Here is a 19759-nt window from a genome sequence, read left to right as displayed (position 1 = left end):
ATGTCTTTTTGTGGCTAGTTGGTGTACATGTATCCTGGTGACTAGTTTTCTGCCTGTTTGTCCAGTGTAGTGTTTGTTACAGTCCATGCACAGTATTTTGTAAATGACATTAGTTTTGCTTGTTGTCTGAATAGGGTCTTTCAAGTTCATTAGCTGCTGTTTTAGTGTGTTGGTGGGTTTGTGGCCTACCATGATGCCAAGGGGTCTGAGTAGTCTGGCAGTCACACAGAATTCATAGCAAAATATTAGTGTCATGCAACTGAAATGATATATTGAACAAACCTAGATTGTTGTTAAGTCTTTCATCTTTTGGAGGTAAATGCAAGTTTTGGTTCATTAATATGTAAATCCCAGAACTTCTTTTAAGTCACGTTCTCGAGATAACTTAAGATTTTAGTAAAAAAAGTGGCATCTCAGCTCAGGCAATACATTCAAGGTGTGAGGTTAGAGTCTGTCTGCATCCCAATCTTCAGTCAGACTGGTTCTATTTCGAAAATGGAATTTACATAATATTACACTGATTGACTGCCTGCAGATTGTGCAAAATAGAATGTATCTACAAGTATAATTTGGCAAATACAAATTCAGCCCAAAGACTGATGAGTGTGCACACGTGTGAGTGAGTGTTTGTGTATGTGATTGCACAAGAAAGAGTGTGTATAAGCTTGGTAAAGTGTGTGATGGAGTATAGGCCTGGGAGAGGGTGTGTGCGTGTATGAGACAGCATGTGAGAGTATGTAAGAGTCTGTGTGTTTATGCATGTGTTTGAGAGAGTGTGTGTGTAGTGTAGTGGCGTCACCTGTAGTGTGACATGAACCTGAGGTCCTGGTTGAGGACATCCTCACAGTACAGAACTTGGCTATCAGCTTCTGCTCAGCCACTTTGCATTGCTGCCTATCCCGAAGTCTGCCTTGGAGGACAGTCACCCGAAGATCAGAGACCGAATGCCTCTCACCGTTAAAATGTTTCCCGACTGTGACGGAATATCCCTGTCTGGCGATTGTTGCACGGTGTCTATTCACCCGTTATCATAGTGTCCGCTTGGTTTTGCCAATGTATCATGCCTCAGGGCGTCTTTACCTGCAGAGTATGAGATAGACAACGTTGGGTGAGTCACATGAGTAACTGCCGCGTAGACGGTCTGTGGTGTCTCCACGTGTAATGGTGGTATCAATATCGACACTGACACGTGTTGTATTGGTTACCAATGACAGGGTTGTACGGTGTTGTGGTCTATGTTGTCTTGAAGGCTGGGCAGTTTGCTGCAAACAATGGTCTGTTTAAGGTTTGGTACCTGTTTAAAGGCAAGAAGTGGAGGCATAAGGAAGGTGTTGGCGAGGTGCTCATCCTCAATGTGTTGCAGGCTGCAAAGAACATGGCATAGTATTTCGGATCCTGAGAAGTACTAGGCAAAGAAAGGTACCCCATCGGTTGAAACCCAGGTCTGTCTCCTAAGGAGGTCATTATGGTTTCTTGGCTGTGGCATGTCAGAACTGGCGATTGTCAAGTTGAGCATTGTACTGCGTTCTTATTAAGGCATCCTTGAGCATCTTCACGTCATGTTCCTCCTCATCTGAACAGATCATGTGTATGCATAGGGCTTGTCCATAGGAGATGGCTGTTTTAACATGTTTAGAGTGGAAGCTGGAGAAGTGTAACATTGCGAGGTTATCAGTGGGTTTGCGGTAGAGTGAGGTACTGATCGTTGATGGAGATGCATATATTCAAGAATGAGACCATAATAAATCCGATGGTGGGATGAAACTCATTGGTATCTCTGTACAGGGGAACCTCGATTATCCAAATACCAATTATCTGAAAATCGGATTATCTGAAGGAGATCAAAGACGTGTTTCCAACAGCGATCGTGTCTTTTGTTTACAGTGATTAAACAGTCATCGTCTCCAAATGACTGAACTCCTGCCCTCTCTCTCTCCCCACATTTTCCCTGGAGTTCTACAGAGGAGTGTACCCTAACCTCTCACCACCACCCCGCCCGGATAATTTCTCCAACATTGTCCTGTACAGGGTAAAGATGGAACCTGTGAAAAAGCTGCAGTAGCAAGTTGTATGTGTGGCTGTGTGTATGTGTGCTATTTGGAGACTTACCCCACAAAGGCAGCTGCAGCAGTCTTATTGTTGGTGTACAGTCTGGCTGCCCGGAGAGGGGACAGGGATGCACAGGGGTCAGGCAGGTGGCGGTGTTGGGAGGTGGGCGTGGTGTTGGGGAGCGGAGACAGGGTTGTTCGGCGGGCGGGAGGGCAGTGTCAGGGGCTCACACGCTTTGTGCTGTGGGTGGAGGTGGCGTTGGGGGGACGGGGTCTCGCACACTGTGTGCTGCTGTTAGTCTCCTGAACGGGAGCAGACTTTTAAAAACTCCGAGCCCCAGAGGAAAGGCATTTAATCGAATAACTGAATAATCGATTATCCGAACGAAATAGTGCCCGCCATCTCACCCGGATAATCGAGGTGCCCCTGTAGTTGTTTCAGTAATTCCTCACCATGGGTCCAGAGGAAGAAAATGTTGTCAATATATCTGGTGTACAGTGTTGATTAGAGGGCCTGTGCAGCAAAGAAGTATCTGATGACAGAGCAGCGGTCTGAAAGTTAGTGATTCCAAATAAACTTGTTGGAACATAACCTGGTGTTGTGAGATTTTTAACTTTGTCCATCCCAGTCTAACACCTCCACATCACAAGTAGATTAGAATATACACCTTTCTGGTCTGACTTATTGAGTAAATGTTCAAGAGCATTCTTCCTCATACAATAAGAGATGTACAGCACGGAAACAGACCCTTCGGTCCAACTTGTACATGTCGACCAGATATCCCAAATAAATCTAGTCCAATTTGCCAGCACTTGGCCCATGTCCCTCCAAACCCTTCCTATTCATATACCCATCCAGATGCCTTTTAAATGTTGAAATTGTACCAGCCTCCACCACTTCCTCTGGCAGCTCATCCCAAGTTACCCCTTAGGTCCCTTTTATATCTTTCCCCTCCCACCCTAAACCTATGCCCTCTAGTTCTGGACAGATGAGACTTAAACAATCAAGGTACTTTTCAATGTATAATTTCAGTTACATCACACTGTAAACTTTTGCTATAAATTCTGTGTCTTACAAATGTGTCCTCCACAACCACCTGATGAAGGGGCAGCGCTCTGAAAGCTCGTGCTTCCAAATACACCTGTCGGACTGTAACCTGGTGTTGTGTGATTTTTATCGTGACAGCTGACGATTATGATTTATAAAACTGAACGCTTTTCGGTTTCACCATCTATCCAGAATGCACCTTACACACTGATCCGTTGCCTTCCTCCCATCGTCTCTCCCTCCAACCGCCTCTCGGTTTGAATTCCGCGCTCTCGCCGTCCGTTGGCGCCGACAGGACGTGACGCGTGTGTGCGCGCTGACGTCTGGGGCCGGCGTTGCTCACGAGGGGCGGGGAAGTCAGGAGGGAGCAATTTTTATCCTGACGCGTATTTGGGGCAAAAATACAAACAGAAATAGCACCGGCAACTGGGCGGGGGAAGGCCATGAGAAGAGGGCAGCGATTAAATCACTGGCAACTGGGAGAGGAGGGGGGGCCGTAATTAAACCGCCATCAACCGAAGACCAAGCGCGCTCCTAGTTTGCCTGTCAACGGGAGTCACGTGTCCACACCGGTGATCACGTGCTCCCGGCTGCAAACAGCTGGAGCTGAACAGCAGCCATGGCCAGTGAGTACTTACAACCTCACCCCTGGGCAAGGTGGAGGGCAGTGAATATTTACCTTCCCCAGGGGAGCGTCTTTATCCTCTGGAGGGAGGGGGGTGGTTAGTATTTACTCCCCGGGAATTACTAACTATTTACTGCCTGGGAGAGAGGGGGGCGTTACTAAATATTCCCTCTCCCTGGGGATGGAAGTTGGTGAGCTTTTAGTCCCCCTCAGGTAAGGGACTGGTGCATCTTTACTCGACCCTACTCGGTGTGCTGTCTGGGTAAACGTCATTGAGATGGCGAGAGGTAGACAGCCATTGAGGGAAACTAACAGCTACACATTCATTAATTGTTGGTAATATGCTGGTATTTTTTTTCGTGTACCTGTTTGATTCAATCCTCATTGTATCCACTCCATGCTGACTTGCCTCCTGGAATAAAATGCTGTGGGTGCTGGACATTTGGAATTAAAATCGAACAGTGTGGTGCTGGAAAGGTCAGGCAGCATCCGGGGAGCAGGAGAACCGACGTTTTGAGCATAAGCTCTTCATCAGGAAAGCTCTTCCTGGCGAAGAGCTTGGTCTCGAATCGTCGACTCTCCTCTTCAGATGCTGCCTAAACGGCTATGCTTTTCCAGCACCACACTGTTCGACTCTGATCTCCAGCACCTGCAGTTCGCACTTTCTGTTATTTTGAAATTAAAAGGAAATGCTGGAAATACTAAGTAGCTTTGGAACCACAAACATTTCAACATGATTGCCCTTTGTTGGAACGGTGACTTTCAACTGCAGTAATTGGACAAACTCCAAATTCATTTCGTAATACTTAACAATAACTGTGAATCCATGCTAGGTAAATCAGTTTTCTTTGACCTTCAGAGTAGAGGTTGTGGCGTTCCTGTTTGAAATTTGATGAAATGTCCCCCTGCATCTTGTTTTTACTTGCTTTTGATGTTTTCTAATCAACATGTTCAGAGATATAATTAAACAGCTCATGTGCAGGTGGGACTTGAAGCCAGTGCACCTGGTTCAGAGGCAAGGAACTACCACTATGCTAAAATGGCCCCACTTCATTTTAAAAATTGCTTTTCTGATCAATCTGCTCGTAGATGCTATTACACATCTCAGGAGGAGATGGAACTTGAATCTGGGCCTCCACAGTGCAGGAGTAGGGACACTACCGCTGCACAAGAGCCCTATTTTTATTTTATTTTAATTGACATATTGATAATGCATTTATTTGTGAAGAAATTATTGAGTATCATTCACATTCTCATTTGCATTGTCAAGCTATCAGGATATCTTGTCCTTTTTACTGCCAAGGGATTACTTTTGAACCAAAGGCTATACGTGCTATCATAAGGACTGGCAGAGGGGTTGGGGTGGCCCTGTTGGTAAGGAATGATATTCAGTCCTTTGTGCGGGGCACCTAGAATCAGGGGGTGTAGAGTCAGTATGGATAGAGCTGAGAAATTCTAAGGGTAGAAAGACCCTAATGGGAGTTATCTACAGGCCCCCAAATAATAGCCTGGATGTAGTGTGTAAGTTGAATAAGGAGCTGAAATTGGCCTATCGCAAAGAAAGGGAGTTTGTGGAGTGTCTCCGAGATGAATTCTTAGAACAGCTTGTGCTGGAGCCTACCAGGGAGAAAGCAATTCTGGATCTGGTGTTGTGCAACGAACCGGATTTGATCAGAGACCTTGAAGTAAAGGAGCCATTAGGAGGTAGTGACCACAATACAATAAGATTTAATCTGCAGTTTGAAAGGGAGAGGGTAGAATCGGGAGTGACAATATTTCAGTTGAATAAGGGGAACTATGGAGCTATGGGGGAGGAGCTGGCAAAGTTCAATGGTGCAATATCCTAGCAGGGATGGCAGCGGAACAACAATGGCAGGTATTTCCGGGTATAATGCAGAAGATGCAGGATCAGTTCATTCCAGAAAGGAAGAAAGATCCTAAGAGGAGGCAAAGGTGGCTGTGGCTGACGAGGGAAGTTAAGGACCATATAAAGACAAAAGGGAAAAAGTATAACATTGCAAAGATGAGTTTGAAATCGGTGGACTGGGAAGCTTTTAAAGAACAACAGAGGATAACTAAAAAGGAAATACGCAAAGAACAAATAAGGTACGAAGGTAAACTGGCCAAAAATACAAAGGAGGATAGTAAAGGCTTTTTTAGGTATGTGAAAAGAAAAAAAATGGTTAAGACTAAAATTGGACCCTTGAAGACAGAAACGGTTGAATTTATTACAGGGAACAAAGAAATGGCAGAAGAGTTGATTTGGTACTTTAGATCTGTCTTCACTGGGGAAGACACGAGCAATCTCCCAGATGTAATAGTAGCTGAAGGACCTGAACTGAAGGGAATTTACATTAGGCAGGAAATGGTGTTGGAGAGACTGTTAGGCCTGAAGGCTGATGAGTCCCCGGGACCTGATAATCTGCATGCCAGGGTACTGAAGGAGGTGGCTCTAGAAATTGTGGATGCATTGGTGATCATTTTCCAATGTTCTATAGATTCAGGATCAGTTCCTGCAGATTGGGGGGTGGCAAATGATATCCCACTTCTTAAGAAAGGAGGGAGAGAGAAACCAGAGAATTATAGACCAGTTAGTCTGACCTCAGTGGTGGGAAAAATGCTGGAGTAAATTATAAAGGACGAAATTACGACACATCTGGATAGCAGTAACAGGATAGGTCAGAGTCAGCATGTATTTATGAAGGGGAAACAATGCTTGACTAATCTTCTGGAATTTTTTGAGGATGTAACTCTGAGGGTGGACAAGTAGATGTAGTGTACCTGGACTTTCAGAAAGCCTTTAATAAAGTCCCACATAGGAGGTTAGTGAGCAAAATTAGGGCACGTGGTATACGGGGCAAAATACTGACATGGATTGAAAATTGGTTGGCTGACAGGAAACAAAGAGTAGTGATAAACAGTCCCCTTTCGGAATGGCAGATGGTGACCAGTGGTGTGCCGCAGGGATCAGTGCTGGGACCGCAGCCTTTTACAACGTACATTAGTGATATAGATGAAGGTATTAAAAGTAATATTAGCAAATTTGCTGATGACACAAAGCTGGGTGGCAGGGTGAAATGTGAGGAGGATGTTAGGAGAATACAGGGTGACCTGGACAGGCTAGGTGAGTGGAGGGATGCATGGCAGATGCAGTTTAATGTGGATAAATGTGTGGTTATCCACTTTGGTGGCAAGTACAGGAAGGCAGATTACTACCTTAATGGAGTCAAGTTAGGTAAAGGGGCAGTACAAAGAGATCTGGGTGTTCTTGTACATCAGTCAATGAAAGCAAGCATGCAGGTACAGCAGGTAGTGAAGAAAGCTAATAGCATGCTAGCCTTCATAACAAGAGGAATTGAGTATAGAAGGAAAGAGGTCCTTCTGCAGCTGTACAGGGCCCTGGTGAGACCGCACCTGGAATATTGTGTGCAGTTTTGGTCTCCAAATTTGAGGAAAGACATTCTGGCTATTGAGGGAGAGCGTAGGTTCACGAGGTCAATTCCCGGAATGGCGGGACTATCTTACGCTGAAAGATTGGAGCAACTGGGCTTGTATACGCTTGAGTTTAGAAGGCTGAGAGGGGATCTGATTGAGACATATAAGATTATTAAAGGATTGGACACTCTGGAGGCAGGAAGCATGTTTCAGCTGATGGGTGAGTCCCGAACCAGAGGACACAGTTTAAAAATAAGGGGTAGGCCACTTAGAACAGAGTTGAGGAGAAACTTCTTCACCCAGAGAGTGGTGGGTGTATGAAATACTCTGCCCCAGAAGGCTTGGAAAAATGCAGTCAATACCAGTTTTTATATGTATTCTTTGCAGATGTGACATAAATTTTTAAAATATTGCAGGGTAGTAAAATGAAAGGATAAATTAATTGAAAGATCTGGTCTTATTTGGTATTCAGTGACTTTTACAAAAGCATAATACAATGCCGGGTCACCATATACCTGAAACGGTAACTGTTTCTCCCTAGATTTTGCTTGACCTGTGAAATTCCAGAAGTTTTTGTTTTTGTTACACTGTGTATTTGATTGAGGGTCCAAACCTGAGGAGTGGCTCACTAAAGAGTTGTTTAGGCAGCCATGAGGTACTTGGCTTATTTGAAAATAAATTCAGATGCACACTTTGCAACTTTAGTGTGTTGTATTTTTACTACTGCATCACTGACAGTGATGATGTGAAGATTAGGGTTTAATGCTACCTTGAGGTTGAGAACCAGCTCCTACCAATAGATGGTTTCTTACAAATGAGAATACCTGGTGGAATGTGGCATACCTGAAACTGATTCACCCTTAGGATTCAGTGCAACATTTTTTTTAATGCAAACTCCCAAATTGCATGGAGAGAAAGAACCCATAAATCCTTCAAACCTTTTCTTCAGCCCCAGTTCATGTTCTCATCCATTTTGTTTTAAAAATATAGAACTCTATTATCAGTTTCCTTTGCAACACCACACAATATGAAGAACTGAATAATTGGCAGTGTCTCTGCTTTTGTCTGGTACTATTCAGATTTCTGTTCTGTCACTGTGAAAGAAAAGTGAAAGTATTGTTGCAGAGCCTTTTAGAAACAAAAGGAAGACTGAGTCTATAGCTAGTTTATAGCCTTTTTAAGTCAATTAAGTTTTAATGTTCTTGTCTATTGCAGTTAAATTTTTAGAAGTCATCAAGCCATTTTGTGCTGTTCTACCTGAAATCCAGAAACCGGAAAGAAAGGTAAATTAATTTCAGTTTGTGGTTCTTTTTAATTTTACATATGCAAGGAGTTTAAATATGCTTCCATCAGATCTATGCTCTTGGTTTCTCTGTAGGAAGTATCATTTTCAGAGTATTTTTTTATCTGAATGGGTGTGTTCGAATTGACTTGCTTCTCACCTGTATCTTTCTGCCATGCCTTTGATCATAAAATACATGGCAAGTAAGTTCTATTGCAAATCTGCTTGAAGTAGTAAATGCCAGCAAATAGTGCTAGTGTGCAAATCAGTATTCAAATATCTTAATTGGCAAAACCTGCAACCTTACCGCTTGAGTTATAGAACATAGACCATTGCAGCGCAGCACAGGCCCTTCAGCCCTCAATGTTGCGCTGACCTGTGGAACTAATCTGATGCCCATTTATTCTTCCATTCTTGTCCATATGCCTATCCAATGACCATTTAAATGCCCTTAAAGCTGGCAAACCTACTGCTGTTACAGGCAGTGCGTTCCACGCCCCTACTACTCTCCGAGTAAAGAAACTACTCTGACATCTGTCCTATATCTATCACCCCTCAATTTAAAGATTAGATTAGATTAGATTACATTTCAGTGTGGAAACAGGCCCTTCGGCCCAAAAAGTCCACACCGACCCCCCGAAGCGCAACCCACCCATACCCCTACATTTACCCCTTACCTAACACTGCGGGCAATTTAGCATGGCCAATTCACCTGACCTGCACATCTTTGGACTGTGGGAGGAAACCGGAGCACCCGGAGGAAACCCACGCAGACACGGGGAGAACGTGCAAACTCCACACAGTCAGTCGCCTGAGGCGGGAATTGAACCCAGGTCTCCGGCGCTGTGAGGCAGCAGTGCTAACCACTGTGCCACCGTGCCGCCAAAGCTATGTCCCCTCGTGCTAGCCATCGCCATCCCAGGAGAAAGGCTCTTACTGTCCAACCTATCTAACCCTCTGATTATCTTATATATCTCAATTAAGTCACCTCTTAACCTTCTCTCTAATGAAAGCAGCCTCAAATCCTCAGCCTTTCATTATAAGACCTTCCCTCCATACCCAGGCAACATCCAAGTAAATCTCTGAACCCTTTCCAAAGCTTCGACATCTTCTTATAATGCATTGGTCAGAACTGTACACAATACTCCAAATGTGGTCACACCAGAGTTTTGTACAGCTGCAGCGTGATCTCATGATTCTGAAACTCAATCCCTCTATCAATAAAAGCTAACACACTGTATGCCTTCTTAGCAACCCTATGAACCAGGGTGGCAACTTTCAAGGATCTATGTACCTGGACACTGAGATCTCTCTCCTCATCTACACTACCAAGAATCTTACCATTAGCCCAGTACTCTTTACTCCTGTTTCTCCTTCCAACTTGAATCAACTCACACTTTGCTGCACTAGACTCCATTTGCTACCTCTCAGCCCAGCTCTGCAGCTTATCTATGCCCTTCTGTAACCTGCACTATCCACAACTCTACCAACCCTCATGTCATCTGCAATTTACTAATTCATCATTCTCATCAAGGTCATTTATAAAAATGACACACAACAGTGGATCCAGAACAGTTCCTTGCCGTATCCCACCAGAAACTGAACTCCAGGATGAATATTTCCCATCAACCATCACCCTCTGTCTTCTTTCAGTAAGCCAATTTCTGATCCAAACCACTAAATCACCCTCAAACCCATGCCTCCATATTTGTGCAATAGTCTAGATTAGAGTGATGCTGGAAAAGCACAGCAGTTCAGGCAGCATCAGGAATTCCTAAAGTAGGGCTTTTGCCTGAAACGTCGATTTTACTGCTCCTTGGGTGCTGCCTGAACTGCTGTGCTTTTCCAGCACCACTCTAATCTAGACTCTGGTTTCCAGCATCTGCAGTCATTGTTTTTACTATATTTGTGCAATAGCCTACGTTAGGGAACCTTATCAAATGCCTTACCAAAATCTATATACACCACATCAATTGCTTTACCCTCATACACCTGTTTGGCCACCATCTCAAAGAACTCAATAAGGTTTGTGAGGCACAACCTACCCTTCACAAAACTGTGTTGACTATCCCTACTCAACTTATTCCTTTCTGGATGATTATAAATTCTATCTCTTATAACCCTTTCCAACACTTTTACCCACAACCGAAATAAGGCTCACAGGTCTGTAATTACCACGGTTGTCTCTACTCCCCTTCTTGAGCAAGAGAGCAACATTTGCTATCCTCCAGTCTTTTAGCACTATTCCTGTAGACAATGATGACATAAAGATCAAAGCCAAAGGCTCCGCAATCTCTTCCCTGGCTTCCCAGAAAATCCTAGGATAAATCTCAGCCAGCCCAGGGGACTTATCTATTTTTACACTTTCCAGAATTGCTAACACCTCCTCCTTGTGTACCTCAATCCCATCTCGTCTAGTAGCTTGTATCTCAGTATTCTCCTCGACCACGTTGTCTTTTTCTAGTGTGAATACTGATGAAAATTATTCACTTACCACTTCTCCTATCTCCTCTGGCTCCACACACAACTTCCCACTACTATACTTGATTGGCCCTAATCTTACATGATTCTGGATCAGTGGTGCTGGAAGAGCAAAGCAATTCAGGCAGCATCCGAGGCCTGTCCTCTGATGCTGCCTGAATTGCTGTGCTCTTCCAGCACCACTGATCCAGAATCTGGTTTCCAGCATCTGCAGTCATTGTTTTTACCTCTAATCTTACATGAGTCATTCTTTTATTTCTGCTATACCTATAGAAAGCCTTAGGGTTTTCCTTGATCCTATCCGCCAATGACCTCTCATGTCCCCTTCTGGCTCCTCTTAGGTTTTTCTTTAGGACTTTCCTGGCTAACTTGTAATCCTCAATCACCCTAACTGAGCCATCACATCTCAACCTAACATCAGCCGCCTTCTTCTTGACAAGAATTCCTAAGTAAACCACGGCTCCCGTGCTGGACAACTTCCTCCCTACCTGACCGGTACATTCTTACTAAGGACACACAGGAGCTGTTCCTTGAATAAGCTGCACATTTCAACTGCCCATCCCCTGCAGTTTCCTTCCCCATTCCATGCACCCTAAATCTTTACTAATTGCATCGTAATTGTCTTTCCCCCAGCTATAACCCTTGCCCTGCGGTATATACCTACTCCTTTCCATCACTAAAGTAAACACAATTTAATTGTCATGGAGTCATAGAGAATTGTCACTATCACCAAAGTGCTCACCTACCTCCAAATCTAACACCTGGCCAGGTTCATTACCCAGTACTAAATCTAATGTGGCCTCACCTCTTGTTGGCCTGTCTACATACTGTCAGGAAACCCTCCTGCACACATTGGATAAAAACTGACCCATCTAAAGTATTATAGTATACCCAGTCAATATTTGGAAAGTTAAAGTCCCCCATAACAACTACCCTTTCAGTCTCGCTCCTATCGAGGATCATCTTTGCTATCCAATTATCTACATCTCTGGAATTATTTGGCAGCCTATAGAAAACTCCCAACAGGGTAACTGTTCCTTTTCTGTTTCTAATCTCAGCCCAGACTGCCTCAGTAGATGAGTCCTCAAACATCCTTTTTGCAACCGTAATACTGTCCTTGACTGACAGTGCCACACCACCCCTCTTTTACCATTTTCTCTGTTACTGAAAGATCTAAATCCTGGAACTCCAATAACCATTCCTGTCCCTGATCTATCCATGTCTTGGAAATGGCCGCAACATCAAAATCCCAGGTACCAACCCATGCTGCAGGTTGACCCACCTTATTCCAGATGCTCCTGGCGTTGAAGTAGACACACTTCAAGCCAACTTCTTGTTTGCTGGTGCCTTCTCGCGATCTTGAAATCTTATTCTGACTTCACTACTCTCAACTTCCCGTATATTTGAACTACAATTTAGGTTCCCATCCCTCTGCTGAATTAGTTTAAACCCACCTGGGTAGCATTAGCAAATTTCCCCCCTAGAAAATCGGTATCCCTCTGGTTCAGGTGAAGACCATCCTGTTTATAGAGGTCCCACCTCCCCCAGAAAGAGCCCCAATTATCCAGGAATCCAAAACCCTCCCTCCTGCACCATCCCTGTAGCCACGTGTTCAACTCCTCTCTCTCCCTATTCCTCACCTCGCTAACACGTGGCACGGGTAACAAACCAGGCTTAGTAGCGGCTTCTCCAAAACTTCATGCATGGTGAGACATTTAGCCAACTGAATTTAATTCTAGAGGTGAGGTGAGAGTGACAGCCGTTGACATTAAGAATACTTTCGTCTGAGTGTGGTGTCAAGGCCCCCAAGTAAAATTGGAATTAGTGGGTTTCGGAGGCAAGTCTGCTGGTTGGAGTCATTGTGGTACACAGGAAGGTGGTTGTGGTTGTTAGAGGTCAGTCATTTCGGCTCCTGGACATCTCTACAGGAGTTCTTCAGGGTAGTGTCCTATGCCTAACCATCTTCAGCTGCTTTATCGTTGACGTTCCCTCCATTCATAAGGTTAGAAGTGAGGATGTTTGCTGATGGTTACACAATGCTCACCAGTTTTCATGACTTCTCAGATACTGAAGCAGTCCATGTTCAAATGCATCAAGACCTGGACAATATCCAGGCTTGGATTGTCAAGTGTTAAGTAACTAACACCACCACAAATGCTAAACAATGACTGTCTCCAGTAAGAGGCAATCTAACCACTTTCTGTTGACATTCAATGGTGTTATTGTCACTGAATCCCTCACTAGCAACATATAGGGGTTACCATTGATCAGAAACTCAGCTGCATTCGCCACAAAAATCAGTGGTACAATTGTAGTTGAGGTCTCGGAATCCCGCAGCAAATATGCGGAGTCAGGACTCCCCATAGCCTGTCCATCATCTACAAGGCACAAGTCAGGAGTGTGATGGAATACTCCCCACTTACCTAGATGGGTGCCGCTCCAACAATACTCGAGAAGCCTTGACACTATCCAGGACAAAGCAGCCCACTTGATTGGAGTCACGTCCTGAAGTATCCATTCCGTCCACCACTGACGCTCAGTAGCAGCAGTATGTACTATTTACAAGTTGCACTGCAGAAATTCACCAAAGATCCTTAGACAGCACCTTCCAAATCCGTGACCACTTCTACCTGGAAGGTCAAGGGCAGCAGACGCATGGGAACACCATGACCTGTAAGTTCCCTTCCATGCCACTCAAAATCCTGGAACCCCCATTGTATGTCACCCAACAGCACATGGACTGCAGCGGTTCGAGAAGGCAGCTCACCATTATCTTCTCAAGTGCAACTAATGATGTGCAAATAAATGCTGGCCAATCAGCAATGACCACATCCCACAAGTGAATTTTTAAAAAAACCTATAGTTTTGGAAATTAAAGCAATCAGTCTTGGAAATTGGTTGGTTGCCTATTTGTTTTTGATCTGGGAATGGTATATATTGTTGGAAAAGTAAATTCAGCACAAAATTATAAATATCACCACTGTGTTGATGTGTCATCAGTGACAATCTCCTGAGTTTGTCGTCAGATCGTAGAGACTTAGAGATGTACAGCACGGAAACAGATCCTTCAGTTGAACTTGTCTATGCTGACCAGAAATCCTAACCTAATCTAATCCCATTTGTCAGCACTTGGTCCATATCCCTCTAAACCCTTCCTATTCATATACCCATCCAGATGCCTTTTAAATGTTGAACTGTACCAGCCTCCACCACTTCCTCTGGCAGCTCATTCCATACACGCAGTACCCTCTGCGTGAAAAAGTTGCCCCTGAAGTCCCGTTTATGTCTTTCTCCTCTCATCATAAATCTATGTCCTCTAGTTCTGGACTCCCTGATTTAAGTTTTAAGATTTCTTCAAATGGAAGATTTTATAATGGAAACTACATTGTATGCAAGTACTTTAAATACGCTGTTTTTAATTTGCAGCAGAATTCACCAACACGTGGTGGAAATGCTTTTTCCTTAGAGATAAGTAAAACTGCCTATACTCACTCCCTCGGTATTCAGGAGGGGGAGAAGAGAGAAAAAGAAAAGATTTCCATTGAGTCATATAATTTACAAAGTATAAAACAATCTGTTGGCTGCAAGTGCAACTTTTCTTAAGGGTATTAGTGAGAGATTTGTAGTTTCTGTTGCTACGTTCTCGGATCAAAGTTTTACTTGTTAACTGCAAAGATGGAGTGAAATAGCAGTTCTGAAAAAATTACAATTTTGGTCACATTGGACATGACTATGGAACACACCTGAAAGTTACATTCATATTTTTGTATAACTATAATGATAGAGGATAAGTTTTAAATTTGCTTCCTTAACTAATTTTAGGCTTATTTAGGCACACATTTATTTGTTTAATTGACATTTTTGAGTTATGGTTTAAGTTCCTGTTTCATGGCAGTCACTTGGTCGTCAATATACAATATTTAGGTTCAGGAACAGCCATTGGATATCATCCCTAGCTGCTTAGATTAATGTCGTCAGCTGCTGACTTGTTTCTAGTTTTGAATCGGCAGTTTCAGAATTCCTGTCCTGATATTCAGCTACCTGAACCAAAAATATGCAGTCAAAGCTGCATAACTATCTACCCAAATGGAATTGGAACACTGTTTCTTTATCTATTACTAAAGTCACAGACACATCATAATTGAATTTACTGTTCTCCAGAATCGAGGATGTATCTTGTCTGGCTAGGTGAATCTTCACGTGACTGAAAAGTTCAATTTTGGATCCAAAGGTTTTTCTGCAGCAGGTGCCTGTTGTATGGGGAAATGGGATTTACAGCCTAGATGAATGGGTTGGCATTCATCTTTTTCTGCCACCATTTTTATATTTTGCACTTGAGTCATTGAGCCTTGAAGTGGCTTGTGCCTTGATGGGTCAGGAAGTGTCTTGCCAAGCAATCAACAGTCAGCACATCCTTCCTTAGATACTGGGCTCAAAGCTGCTCACAGTAATCCAAGGCTGACTGGAGCCTTGTACAGCCTCAGCAGTGTAATTCTGCTATTGTATTCTAGCCCCTTCAAGATGAATGCTGACATTGCATTTGCCTTCATACTTGCCAATTGTACCTGAATGTTAAACTGAAGAGAATCCTGAACTACAACTGCTGAGTCCCTTTGTGCTACAGATCAACAATAGTATACACCTCTATTCCTCCCAAAGTGTGATTTACTACAAAGCAGTCAATAGTCTTGTAGATCAGGGCCTTTTGTTTACGTCCACAGATTCTTGTTGTCAGTCGTCGTCACAGCTTGAAGGAAGAAATGCTAGCCCAGTTGACTGGGTGCTGGAGTTTGATGGTAGCCACCTCTTCCAAGGGAATACAAAGTTGTGGGAAGTGCTATGCATGTTGAGTTGCCCTGTCCATGCAGATGATGCAGAGAATGCTGAACTGGCCCGAGGAAGGTTGGAGGGCTTGCGTCTTGATTATGGTTAAGGACAGGCCAAGCATCATCTTTGAAGTGTTGAAAAGGTTGAATGTCCTTTACATGACCTGTACCAAATGAGCCATCATGCAGCAGTCTTCCACAAACTGAAGGTTGTAGATGTTCACAGTGGTGAGCTTAGTTTTTGCCTGAAGTGACCAAGGTTCAAGAGCTTCCTGTCCAGATGATATAGGACACTGACACTAGATGGTACATCCTCTCTGATGTGGGTGCTGACACTTAGATGATGAACAAGATGGGGACAACCACACATTTGTTTAACCCTGGTTTGGATGTAAAAAGTGTCAGTTTGAGTCTTTACTCAGGATAGCAGCAATCATATTATTATACAGGAGTCTCAAGGGGATGACAACCTTTAATGGGTAGCCAAAACACTAGACCATAATATGTAGGAGCAGGAATAGGCCATTCAACCCATTGAGTGCTTCGCCATTCAATGAGATCATGGCTGATCTGGTCATTCTCAATTCCAGTTTCCTGACTTTTCCCTATTATCCTTGATTCCCTTATAGATTTAAAAATCTATCTCAGCCTTGAATTATACTTAACCCAGTGAACAACTCTGTGTGGTAAAGAATTCCACAGATTCACCACTTTTGAAAAGAACAAGTTCTTCCTCACCTCTGCCTTAAATAGGCAGCCCTTGTTGTGAAATTATGCTCCTGGTACAAGACTATATTTCCTTAGATAAGAGGCCCAAAACTGGTCACAGTGTTTCAGCTGTGGTCTGAGTGCTGCCTCGTATGATTTTAGCAAATCCTCCCACGTGTTATATTCCATTTGTTCCATTTGCCTTCCCTATTATCCGCTAAATTTAGATTCTTGCGTTTAGTTATGAATGAGGAATCCGAAGTTTCTCTGTCCAAACCATAGGGCATCACAATTTAGAGAAAGTAAAAAAAAACACAGAACCTAGGAGCAGAACTAGGCTGTTCTACCATTCAATATGATCATGGCTGATCCAACAGTTCATCAGTTGAGTGTTGTGCTGGAAAAGCACAGCAGGTCAGGCAGCATCTGAGGAGCAGGAGAATCATTGTTTCCAGCATAAGCCCTTCTTCAGCCTGATGAAGAGTTTATGCCCAAAATGTCGATTCTCCTGCTCCTCAGATGCTGCCTGACCTATTGTGCTTTTCCAGCACCACAGTCTCGACTCTGATCTCCAGCATCTGCAATCCTAACTTTCTTCCAATAGCATAGCACCCGTGTTCGTACTTTCTTCCCATGTCCCTTGATGTTAAAATCTAAAAATGCATCTATCTCTTTCTTGAATATCCTCTGCAACCTTCTGTGGGAGACAATTCTCAGGTTCACAACCCTCTGAGTGAAGGCATTTTTTCTAACATCAGTTCTAAATCTCCTTGGATTGTGACCCGTGTTCTAGATTTCCAACCAGAGAATTTCGTCCTGGCATCTAATTAGATTAGATTAGATTACTTACAGTGTGGAAACAGGCCCTTCGGCCCAACAAGTCCACACCGCCCCGCCGAAGTGCAACCCACCCATACCCCTACATTTACCCCTTACCTAACACTACTGGCAATTTAGCATGGCCAATTCACCTGACCTGCACATCTTTGGACTGTGGGAGGAAACCGGAGCACCCGGAGGAAACCCACGCAGACACGGGGAGAATGTGCAAACTCCACGCAGTCAGTCGCCTGAGGCGGGAATTGAACCCGGGTCTCTGGCGCTGTGAGGCAGCAGTGCTAACCACTGTGCCGCCCAAATCTGTCCAGTCCTGTTGGAACTTTACATTTCAGTTAGACTCCCCTTATCCTACTAAATTGCAGTGAATTCAGGCCAATTTGAATCAATCTCTCATAAGGCAGTCCTTGGTCAGGTTGATGGAGGCATTGAACATTTTTGGATTTTGCTCCGAACATTTGTCCTGGATCTGATTAGCCATGAAGACCTTATCTGCAGTACCCTGGGCTAAAGACGGTTGCCTCTGTGTCTTGTACAAAAATCCTGAAGGAGTACCTGACCTTGTTGGCAATGAGAGGAATTCCAATCTCTGAATCTTCTGCAATTCTTTGGGAGTATCCTTAAGCTTCTTTTTTAAAAAAAAAACCTGTTTTAAAGGTGAAAGTTTCCTATCTTATCTGTCCACTATTTTTTACTTGTTACGTTATTGTATGGATAAACTGGTGCACCAAAAATCAGACAAAAAAATGATCTAGCAGCCATTTTTTAGCTTTCTCCAGTTGCTAGAGCATGACACAGAAAACACTCGTATGTTTTGCTCTTTTTCATTTGAAATGTCTTTGTGTTGTGACTTAATATAACTGCTGAATGTTTCAAGAGAAAAGATTTGAAGTTGGCCATTCAACCCATTGAGTCTGCTCTTGTCTTGAAAAGGATACGCAAGTTGCATGCAGGAACAGATTTAACGGAATAGTGTTACATTTTATGTTGTGTTTGTAAATCTCTTTCTGTCTCATTTTAGAAAAAGACTGACTTTCATTGGTGCTTTGTCACAATCCTGATGTTTCAGAGCACTTTGATTGTCAAGTACCTATAAAAATGCAGTGCTATTTCAGTGCTACACGGTAGTGTTGGCATTGATTTGTGTTCAATTGCTGAAGTGGGAATTGTATTGAAACCTAGTGACTAAAGTGATGAGAGTGCTATTAACTGAGGCACAGCTGACACATTCTTATTGCCAATAGTATGACATCTAAGGGGCATAGAATTGCCACGTCATGCAGGACAATGTCAGATTATGCAGTCCTGCTCTCTTCTTCCCGAAGTGTTGACTTCCTTGGGATTACCCTGAAATTCAAAGATAGCCTTCAGATTATTATCAAGGCAACTGTTACTTTGCTTTCCTACCCCATTTGGTAACTGCTGTGCAATATGTGAAAGTACAAAATGAACAGTAATGGAGAACTGCCTGTTGTGTCTTGGATTTTTGAAAACCATTATCTTTAACATCTGTTTATCCCATAGATCCAGTTCAGGGAAAAAGTATTATGGACAGCTATCACACTCTTCATTTTCTTAGTATGCTGTCAGGTAAGTGCACTCGTTTTAGAAATTGGCTAGCGTTTTCACTACAAACAATATTTGAAGCGCACTAATGTCTCATTGTTGATTATAGATACCATTGTTCGGCATCATGTCATCAGACTCAGCCGATCCATTCTATTGGATGAGAGTCATACTGGCGTCCAACAGGGGTAGGTTTTATTAAAATAGGTTAACTTGTATTTAAACTATTCAAATTCCAGTTGAAGGACTATCCTGGAGAAAGTTTACAGATCATGCCCTGTGCCTTTTCTAATGTGCTGTCCAGTATTAGTTGCAAAGTTAAATTCACCTCTTCTTGAGGCATTTCAGTGGAAGAGATGCTTTATCTAATGTCTTAATTGCATCTCTCAAAAATAGCTAAGGATGCTGAAATGCAGTTGTTATATGTACAAAACAAGCATGATTTGGGCTGTAAACAAATTTCCAATAGCAGCCTTGAGCTAAATAATTGGTATTAATCTGTTCTCGATTGTGATGGTTGTTGGAACTGCATCAGACCTTGTAAAGAAGCAATCGGTTGGAGGCCTTGTTTGCAAATGGCTAAAATTCTCTCGATTTATTAATACATGAATGGGGACATTGTACATGTTGATTAATTACTTCAGCAAAATTGATTTGCGCTGACATAAACTGCTTTTTACTGTGATTTATGATGTTTCTTCTTGAATTGCTGGTGTTTGCAGGTACCTTAATGGAACTGGGTATCTCTCCAATTGTAACCTCTGGTCTAATTATGCAGCTACTGGCTGGAGCAAAGATCATCGAAGTTGGTGACACGCCAAAAGATCGAGCACTATTCAATGGAGCTCAAAAGCGTAAGAATTTAGAATTCTAGATTACCTTTGAGGAGTGGGTCCTGATTTC

The 19759-nt window shown here is 43.2% G+C and overlaps 2 protein-coding genes across 3 annotated transcripts in view; both read left to right on the top strand.

The window, feature by feature from the left end:
- The window catches only part of dhtkd1 (dehydrogenase E1 and transketolase domain containing 1), a 72593-nt gene extending 64163 nt beyond the window's left edge, over positions 1-8430 (top strand). Inside the window, exon 18 of the mRNA XM_043714152.2 lies at positions 8372-8430. The gene's annotated coding sequence lies outside the window, so the exon portion shown is untranslated. The remainder of the gene's footprint in view (positions 1-8371) is intronic.
- LOC122561861 (protein transport protein Sec61 subunit alpha) overlaps positions 1-19759 on the top strand; it is a 35169-nt gene that overhangs the window by 4512 nt on the left and 10898 nt on the right. The window contains exons 1-5 of one of the 2 annotated variants that reach the window (XM_043714154.2): positions 3494-3722; positions 8372-8439; positions 18815-18880; positions 18966-19044; positions 19579-19710. In XM_043714154.2, the coding sequence (XP_043570089.1) occupies positions 3716-3722; positions 8372-8439; positions 18815-18880; positions 18966-19044; positions 19579-19710 (352 nt within the window). In that variant the 5' untranslated portion in view covers positions 3494-3715. Of the gene's footprint in view, positions 1-3493; positions 3723-8371; positions 8440-18814; positions 18881-18965; positions 19045-19578; positions 19711-19759 lie in introns of those variants that run through there. The other variant, XM_087999341.1, reaches the window with a different exon arrangement.

This window comes from Chiloscyllium plagiosum, unplaced genomic scaffold (genome assembly GCF_037043375.1).
Source record: "Chiloscyllium plagiosum isolate Xiang-an unplaced genomic scaffold, Cpla_swu_hap1 HiC_scaffold_23, whole genome shotgun sequence".
NCBI classification, from domain to species: Eukaryota; Metazoa; Chordata; class Chondrichthyes; order Orectolobiformes; family Hemiscylliidae; genus Chiloscyllium; species Chiloscyllium plagiosum.
This window is presented reverse-complemented; position numbering and strand designations above follow the sequence as displayed.